Consider the following 9,870-nt stretch of genomic DNA (forward strand, 5'->3'; position numbering starts at 1 on the left):
AACGTTAGTGTGTTCTCCAGGGTTCACATCAGATATAAAAGGTGTTTATCATAGCTTGGTGTAAACATCTTTGTTTGGTGTAAACATCTTTGTGTGCTGCTGCATACATGAGGTAAAGTCACCATTCTTTTCATAACGCTCCTTGTGGCAACTGGTCTGTTGATAAAAAGCGTGAGGAGATGATGCATATTAATGAACCTTGCCCATGGCCTCTCTCTAAACCCCATCTTGCATATAATATTTACTGCAAACTTGGTCAACTGCGTGAAATTCGGGCTTTTAATTCATCAATAGTCAAAATTCAGGATAAACTTGATCTTTCTGATGCAATCATGTACTAACAACTATAGTCTTCAAGGCAAACGTTTGAGTAAGCATGAGTATATATGCGCTTGCGCTTGAACAGTGCATGAACGGCTTGCTCCGTTATTTTCTTCTGGCATTTGCAGTACCAACGTCATCGCCTGCATCTGACACATCTTCATGACTATCTTTCTTTCCCACTCCACTCCAACAAAGCAGTGTTAATGTATTATTTTCTATTTGCAGCTCTCAAATATCGTCGTCTCCAAACTCATCTCCAGCTACGTCAGCTTCGTTTGCTTCCGGTTCGGTGACGTCTACTGTGCACGAAGTTCCTCACTGACACCTGTCTTCGTCATTAGCGTCTAGCGAATTTTCAGAAGCTCGCAAGCGTCCTGGTCGAAAATTATCCGGCTTTTCAGAGTCTTTGGGTAAAAGGAAGACGATATTGCTCTCTCGCATTATTACGTACCTGACATTCACCGACCCACGATATCGTGTTCTGTGCAGATAAGTATCATTGACCGGCAGGTTAAACCGCAAGTTACAATGCGATATCACAACAGTTGTCGTCCGGTGTCACACAATTCTCTGACTGGTCGAGACAGCGATGACGTCACAGGTGTCGCATGACCAGAAAATGAACAGCGGCAGAGCACCACCGTTTGTAAGCAATTTCAAACCACCAAATACGAACTGTATTACGGAAAATTAAGAAGAGGATTAAGACGGATTGCGGGTGGATTAAGGAGGATTAACACCAAAAAGACGTAGATGAATTAAGCGCATAAAGTAAACAGTGTCAAACCCAGAACGAAGTCTATGTGAAAGATCCATTGCCATGACAAAACCGCTCAGTTGAAACAGCTGTAGCTCATAAGTCCGAATAGTGTCGGGTGATATTCTTAAAGTGCAAAACAACTGACGCACGCAAAGAAGGCAGAGACGCTAACTCTAGCATTTCCTCTTAAGTGCTTAAGCGGCTCCATAGTTTGCGACGTTATCAAATCCCTTGTCTCATAGGACACCGCATTTACAGCTGTAGAACACCTCTGCAAGTTTGCCGCCGCGGTGGCTCAGCGGTTATGGTGCTCGGCTGCTGACCCGAAAGACGCGGGTTCGATCCCGGCCGCGGCGGCTGGAATTTCTTTGGAGGAGAAATTCTAGAGGCCCGTGTACTGTGCGATGTCAGTGCACGTTAAAGAACCCCAGGTGGTCGAAATTTCCGGAGCCCTCCACTACGGCGTCTATCATAGCCTTAGTCACTTTGGGACGTCAAACCCCATAAACCAAACCAAACCTCTGCAAGTTTAATTCGCAGTGTAACCCAATCGATCATCGACTCAATAGTTTAATTACGTATACTGCTTGCAGTTTGGATCAATGAATGTGTGGGAAACAATTTTGGCAGCTGGAACGATTTGGCGTTGGGCGATAGCCGAACCCCGGCTTCGGTCAAAGCTCGAGTCCGAATAATCCCCAAACAGGTCATGTTCTTGCAGTTCCAGTGTATATTCTCGGGTGTCTCAACGGACCCGTTACACTATGCATTGGCTCACCAGATCGCTTCCATTTTGAAGCTCTTGAAGCTATTACTTATGCTTTCCTTCTGGCTCAGTTTGTGGCGAACATGCTATCAGAATCTTCAGCAGCAGTATCAACGGCTACCAAATAGTTTAGTGGGTTGGGTCTGCGCTCACATAGGTCACTGCTTCCGAAATTCAGCTCACCGATAATCAGCAGTATGCGGCGACGAAGTTGGAGCTTTACCTTGGGAGCAGCCATCGAAGGCAATTTCTCGCCGGTGCAGAAAGGTAGCCTAAAGTGTCCGGAGCGTCATCCGTGCACTTTATTCATCGCTATAGACATTGTTCCTATTTACACATCGCCGCTTCGAAGGCCTTCGGAGCCATCTTTATTTCTGCACGGGCCGTGCCACTGCGTGCCTGGTGCGAGCTCGCGCCTGTGCCGCCCGGCGCTACGCTCGGCTCAGTGGACCCCGGCGCGCACCTCTGTTCGCCTGGACGCGAACTTGGTGGCCAGCCGCTTTCTGATGGCCTTCCTCAGGGCCCGCGCTCTGGGCGTCGCCGTGCTCTCCGGAGAAGGCCTGCGCGGTGGCAGTGCAGTGACTTCACACAAAGTGGGCAATACACAGATGCTTCGGCGGCACTGAAAGGTACGTGCCTTTCGTGCACTGTCATAAGGACTGCAGAACTTTCCGAAAAAAAGGATGGAAGGGACACCTTAGTAAAACTTCCTTGCGGGCTAGTTGCTTCATGTCCAGAGAAGTTAAGATTTATAACAAACAACCAAGCGCAACGAGCTTCCTTACTCTCTGACAAAGACGCTATATCTCTCGCTTATAGTCCTTAATTTCGCTCCCTTGAGTAAACAGTTGTCTGCGCCCATGGTGACGTATTTATTTGCTCCCTCGTTCTCGTCGTAGTCGCTCAGCAACTTTTTGTATGTTACACGCACTCAAGAGGCTCGCCTGCAGGCACGTTGTGTTTGTTTTCCCAAGTTAGCTGAGATGAGTATTTATAAACCAGATCAACTGACAACCCTGCTAAGAGAATTTGCACAACGTGGTGCCGCCGCTTATGGCTTGCTGACCAGCCACATCCGTGCTCTGTGGGAGTGGTGGAGGATATCGCTTTTATTTAAGGATGGTATTCGTGTGAAACCGAAACCTTTCCCATATGATAATCATGAAGAAGTTTGCTAACGTTCCAGGTTTACGTCCTCGAGAACATGCTTAATATTCCCGCCTGTTGGTCATGCATGCTTTTCAGGCCCTTTGTCAACAATGCTGTTGACTGCAGGGACAAAAAAAAACAATCTGATTGATGATTGAGTCACTGTCCAAAGGGGTTTGAAACGCGCATTGTTGTTACCACCTAGTCTTAATTACAATCCCCATTACTACTTTACACCTTGACTGCACATTCTTCCCGGCTGACCTAGGCCCGCGTTATATAATGACTCATTTTGTTTTGTTTTCATTTGGCCGCGGCGCAATCGACAAAATAGAGATAAACAAACTACCATTGAAAGACACGCGTCTGGTCTGTGCACGGCACCGCCGCTCGCCACACTACTGACGTCATACACAGACCGGCCGCATCGCACGCAATATGCTTCGCCAATCATCGCTAGACCGCTGCTATTTCTTCGGCAGCGAGAGGAGATTAATGCCTACAAAGCTCGTTAGGCGTGTCAAACACGACGTCGTTCTCCGCCATTCGCCGGCGTCGGCGACAGCTCGCCAGCGATACATGGGTGTAGGATGCATTTATGCGCGTAGTGGCATCGTGGGCCTGATTCTGCCACGACGAGTATGACTTCGTCCCCTGCAGTCTGCGCCATCGGGAACATCGACCAATGACAGATGACCAAACGGAATGTAAAGGAAATAAATACGGACCCGGGGACTACGCCACCACAAGCGGCACATTTCCAGCAACCCCTAGTCCCTAATCCATACATCCCTCATAGTCCAGCGGTCCCTGGGCAATATTTTCTCTGGGCAGCATCTGAAAAGGGCAGAAACGACACTTTTCGCGCTTTATGAGATTCACGCTCGAGCCTAGCCAACCGACACCATCACGCAGCAGCCCTTGAATGCATTATACGTAAGAATTTAGCGAACGGTTACCCTGGCGGTAACACGAATTTTAGTGATAGCAGTTGGTGTGAAATGCCGATGCCAGTTGATGTGTACTACTCCGGGTAAGGGTGCCTTTTGCTGAGTGTGTTGGAATAACCGGGTGCAGTAACCAGTCATAGGGCTTGAGCCAAGTCCGAAGGCGGGTCACGAACGTGACCGCATGGTTAAACACGATTGCTTATTTATCCATCCGTATCCATTCATACAAAGGGGGCATCCGTCGTGACGCAGATAGGTAGAGTGACAACGGGTGGAAGGAGAAAGAGGGGAATTTGTGATGTCAAGAGTGCCGTTATTATGCTTAATCAAATCAGTGATTGGCATTCTGGTCAATCAGTGCAGTGCGTTTTTCTTACGGCATGTGTGACGTCACTCTAGCGCGATCAATCATCGTGTCACGGTGTTTTGAGGTCGTATGTGTTACGAGGCCAACAACGACGACGCCGAGTGAACGGGAAGCGTGGCCCCGACAGCTTTCGCTGTAAAATTTTGCTTTGTGGGCAGCGACGGCGCACCTGTCTCCGTCGGATATCAGCGGCTCGCCTGTGGCGTCCAGCGCGAGCACCGTGCTGGTGGCCGGCTCGAGCTCAGTGGCGCGCCTGGCCTCGCCGCCGTCCCACTCATCGAGCGCCGCGCGGGACCGGTTCCTGGTGACGTTCTTCACCGTCAGCACGAAGCGGCAGTCGGTGAAGAAGAACATGGCTAGCAGCACGGCCGTGGCCCCGATGCAGGCGCCCATGAAGAGGTTGCAGCAAATGTTCAGCGCGCTGAACAGGCCCGGGTCATCGCCTTCCCGTTCCACCAGGAACACCTGCGTAGATGCATTGAGTTTATTTCACAAAAATCAAGTAATGCACCTGAACAACATAAGGGGAGGCGGGGGGGGGGGGGGGGGGGGCGATTAAAAGCCCGACATGACTACCAGCTTCGTTTCGCACAGTTTGACAGGAAGCACTATATACGCATCCTGAAGGGAAGAATGCCGAACAACAAAGCATTCACAAGGCTATATACCCAGGCCGCACAGTAAGCCATAGTTAAAAATAGCCACGTCAATTACGCTTCACAAGAACGCGCAACTTACTCGATTAGCCATTATTCCTTCTTAAATAATAATCTTTTTGGGGCCTCTCCGCCCTACAAACCACCTTTGCCCGACCGTCATTTGTGCCTTTTTCTTCTTCTTCTAAGTGTTCTTTTTTTTTTAATTTACCCTTGGGCGTTGGCTCCTTTTCTTTTCTATTCAATTGGTTTTGCCTGCGATAATCTCTGTGCGGGAGAGGCTGTATGCCAAAATCCGAAAACCTATCTAAAATCTGCAAACTAAATTTGGAAGAAGCGTCTCAGTTTCGGCAGTCAGAATTAACTCAACGCTCGCATGCGCCACCTCCAGCTGCATACGAAGCAGTGCTTTTCGACTTCACGAAGAATCGACGGACGATTTCCATAGTCGGTAATGCGAAATTTGAGCGCAGCTCTTCACTCGCCGGATGGCACCGCTGGCAGGTGGCGTGTTACGCTGCTAGCCACTCTCCGGGATCCTCCCGTGGTAGCAAACTCTCGGGTGTCGTTTCGCTCTGCTACATGGACAACCGGTTACACCGAGAACGCCGACGACACGGAACGCAAAAACGAGCGCCTAAGAGCTGCGCTGTAAACCATTTTTTTTTTTTACAATGCTTACCCTCGCCGGGTAGGATGCAGAACCCTGCCGGACCTGGCTGTCACTGCTGTTGCTTTTGGTATTTGTTCTCTAGCAGGTTTTGACGCCTGAGATGCAAAGGCGTGTGACCATAGTGTAACATGGCTGTGCGTTCATATACTGCAAATATTTTCCAACCTAGCCACCTAACGCTGCGTAAAGTGGAGATAACAATTATTTAGGGGCAGACCTGCCGAAAACATGGATCGGCCAAATTAATTTGGTGTCAGGCATTACGTCACGTGTCGCGTGGCTAACCAGATGGGGCAACGCTGCTGCAGTGCTGAAACGTCTTACAAACAGCTATCGCTGAATAATATGGGGGCCACTAACCTGCCTTTCTCAGTTCTGACTTCCGCATCGCTCTCAGGCGACTTAAAGGCCACTCGAAGCATGCTGGAGCCTCCAGCGATAAGCTAAGCTTCCGACTAGAATTCAGACCCCGTGCGCTTTCGTGCATCACCGTCTAAGCTTAGATGTTGGCCTGAGCCTCACGATGGTACACACGGATGTGCAGTTACGTAACCCCCTGACGACTGGCGGCCACTATAGTTGCGGTGGAAACATTCACGTGGACATGGGCTTATTTCAGACGCCGAGGTGACTAAATATCTTCGAGCACGGCATTTGGTCACTGAGCACGAACTAAAACCAGAGATTCTAGACACACTTCAATGCAAGAAAAAAGCGAAAACTGCCTGGTTCTGAGATTTTCCGGCAAGTATGCGGACCTCATGAAACAGTTAACTGGCACACGATACTGCGTTCCTGACAACAGCATCCCTCGAATATCGCGCTTACGAGGAGCACTGGTTGAAGACAAGTAACTCGAAGTTGTGGCCGCCTAGCTCTTGGTCTCTGTAGGGTTAGCATGCGCACACGAAGCGGAAATATGGCAGAACGATCCATATAATCGAGTTTTACAAAGAAATAAAATGACAGACGATTTACCGTGGCTAGGCGATGTGAATTAGGTGTGCTAGCACTTTGGTTTTCCCTTTTGTTTTGGTTAGAGGTTCACTTTTAAGTGTCAAGTATGCTTCAGAAAAAGAAAGGCGAAATCGCTGAGTGGCGGCCTTAATTCGAGCGGACTAAAACGGGAGGGGAATGCCCATATGTGCGGAAGCACTCATTCTCTGCTTTACATCCACAGATATTTGGGAGGTGCGAGAGAGAGAGACATTTTAATGATTACAGGAGAGGTGTACCTGGTAGTTAACCTGGCATGCTATTCCAGATGAGTGTTCCCCCTTATCTCTGACGGTGAAGAAGAGAGGAAAGAAAAGGGGGCAAAAGAAAGACAAGATGAAAGGTGAAGATGGCAGAGCGACGCAGAAGTTAAACGATGCGCCACTGGTCTGCGATGGCAGATGTCCCCAGTGGGGCTTGTGAGACCCAGGTCGATCTTCCTGAGCAACTTCTCGCGACCAATCAGTAATTAAACCGCCACCCGCTACAGTGGGCAGTTTGCTCGTAATCCTATGATCAGGTTTGTGTGATGACGTCACAAGGTTACGTGGCCTATGTGGCCCTCCTGCCACCTAGGTTGCTTCACGGTCAAGTAGGCTTCAGTCAAAGATCGAAAACATCGTTGAGTTCGGACTTTTGTGCTCACGCACTAAAAGTCAATGGAGTTATCATCAGGGACCTTTTAAAGAGCGCAATTGCGACATTCAGCCAGAGCAATGCTGTATCAAACGGGAATGCGCCACACCCTAGCAAAAACACTGATAGAAATTTCTACAAGTCTCTTAAAAATATGTATAGGTCGTACAGGTCCTTCTATTAGTCTGATTTATATTCCTACCTGACCCATAGAACTCTGTACCAGACTGGTAGGGAGCAGATAGATCTCACTGTGCCATGTACAAGACCTGATAGCATGATGTATCAGTCTTTTACAGAAAACAGAGATCCTCATACAACATATAGAATTCCAACTGACACACTAATAAAGCCCGGTAGAATATTACAGAAGAGGGCAAATACGGGCTGGTTGGTACATGTTTCACGAATTGGAAAAGCGCTGGTGTAAATTCCTAGTCAAAGTTTGCTTCAGTTTCGTGTCTTTCAGGAGTGCAGAGATATTTTGCATTTTTTTTCTCCACCTGTTCTGTGGTTGATGTTGATTGCTTTTTGTAGTTTGCTTATAGCAGTTTTCTTTTATTGCCTGCTACTCTGGGCTCAAGCTTTTACTGTTTAATGCGAAAATATTATTCCTGTTTTAAATGTGATCACCCTTCTGCTATTCCTGTTGTGTTCTTGACGAGAAGGTATGTGTTCATTTACAGTGAATTTCTAGTCAGTGGCTCCTTTCGTTTGTTTTATGGTTTACAACTTGCAGGAGATGCATGTGCTTTGAAATACTTTCTGTCACTCCTCCTGTTGGTGTGGTTGATTTTTATTGGGTTAATACTTTCTTCACAGCATTTTTTTTTGTTTCCTGCAGGACAAGGCAGGTGTGAATACGATGTGGGTTTCATTGTTATTCAATGTAAAAACCTTTGCTGTTTTAAATGTGATCAATTTATTAGTCGTTTTTGAACTGCTTGGGACATTAATTTTGTTGTGTAGATTTTTATTATGCATTCCTTCACAAATTGTTTGCTTCATCATTTGAATTATATGTACTGCCTTTTGTGATAATACAAAAAGATTGTTTTTTACTTATTTTCTTGGCTGTCGAGAAAGCTTGTTTCTCCTCGATGCACATACTACACCTATACAACACATATAGGTACTGATAGGCGCCATAGATCTGGTACACTAATACGAATACTCTAATAAACTGATAGACTTATATACGCAGAATAACGCTGATACATCCAGAATAGAACTAAAAGGAATTTTACCAGTGTATTAGTTGTATCGTTTCATAATGCGATAGACAGAACTGATAGGATTCTTAACAGTTTATCCTATCAGAATTTTTGCTAGGGCAGAGCCGACTGTACAGCACACTATTTGAAACAGGCGCAAACATCAAACAGTGGACTGAGAAGTAGCTACTTGTGTTTTTATTCAAGATGTTTGCCATTAGGCATAATGTAAAAGGGAAAGAAAGATATAAGAAGGAATGTAAACAAGCCTTGCTTAAAAAGTAGCAAAAGTTCGCGATAAAGCGAGTCGGAGTTTCACTCGGGAGGAGGAGGTATCTGTGCGCCGAATCCGGGCAGGAGCGGCTCTGACTCCTGTGCGTCATCGGTGGCGTGACAAGCGTTTCGAAGTGACTGACAAGTGTCCTCATTCTGATGCTGCGCCAGACCAGTGTGACGAAAAACACTTGCTGTGGACTTGCCCGGCTACAGTTTCCGTTAAAACGACGCTTCCTAAAACAGGTAGGCCTGCGATGGGACGTTGCAGGCGACTATCGCAAGTGGACTCATCATATGATAAGTAGCTACTTCTCCTCTGTTTCAAGCTGGCGCCTGTTTCATGCAACGGACCATCGCCAACTGCAGCGGGTCATTGCAGCGTTACCGCGCGACGCACCTGCGTGTCGCTGTACATCTTGGACGTTTCTTGGTTCAGCGCCGTCTTCGAGGGTGCCGCGTAAGTTGACGCTGACGCGGGGGTCGCCGCCGCGGGTGCCGGCGCAGGAGCCCTGGCCGCCGGTGCCGGTGCCGGTGCGGGTGGCCGGACCACAGCGGCGGGCGGTCTGCTCGGAGCCGCTGCCGGCGCGGGAACCGCCGCTGCCACCACAGGCGGCTTGTAGGCGGCTGCCGGCTTCTTGTCGCTGCTCGGAAGGCCTGCCACCATCGCAAAGCCACAGGTCGGGCTGTTGGTCGTCGAGGAGAACGCTGGCACGCAGTGACTGACGTGGCCGATGGCTGGGCGCGTGTCGCTCCGGTAGGCCACCTGGAGGCCGTTGTCCTCGTCCTCGTCTTCGTCTTCGAACGGGTGGAGCCGTACACCGCACATCAAGGGCCGCACACCGACAGCCAACAGAGCTATGGCCTAGTTAAAAGCGCCAACAAGGCCGACGCAGTCGCAAGAGAGGTAACGTCGCAGACCTGTTGGGGATACCGACCCATTCTTACTAGGTAATAGGAAAGGAAACAGACCGACATCGTCGCTATTGAAACTGGCGAAGAAAACAAGGTGATGATGATGATGATGATGTCCTCAGGTTCAATGGCAAAAGCTGTGATTATCTATGTCGACTAAAGTCCTGTCTTTTCTGTCTTCCTCTCTGGTC

At 48.5% G+C, this 9,870-nt stretch overlaps 1 protein-coding gene across 1 annotated transcript; it reads right to left on the reverse strand.

Annotated features, from left to right (window-relative positions):
* Positions 1 to 2,292: 2,292 nt before the first annotated feature.
* LOC149341608 (uncharacterized) lies at positions 2,293 to 9,431 on the reverse strand. Its single transcript, XM_089542003.1, has 3 exons — positions 9,165 to 9,431; positions 4,486 to 4,781; positions 2,293 to 2,410 (listed from the first exon to the last, which is right to left on the reverse strand). Exons 1-3 carry the CDS (start codon positions 9,429 to 9,431, stop codon positions 2,293 to 2,295), a joined length of 681 nt encoding a protein of 226 aa, XP_089398129.1.
* Between the last annotated feature and the right edge of the window lie 439 nt (positions 9,432 to 9,870).

This window comes from Amblyomma mixtum, chromosome 5 (assembly GCF_055824585.1).
Source record: "Amblyomma mixtum isolate Tamu chromosome 5, ASM5582458v1, whole genome shotgun sequence".
Lineage (NCBI taxonomy): Eukaryota > Metazoa > Arthropoda > Arachnida > Ixodida > Ixodidae > Amblyomma > Amblyomma mixtum.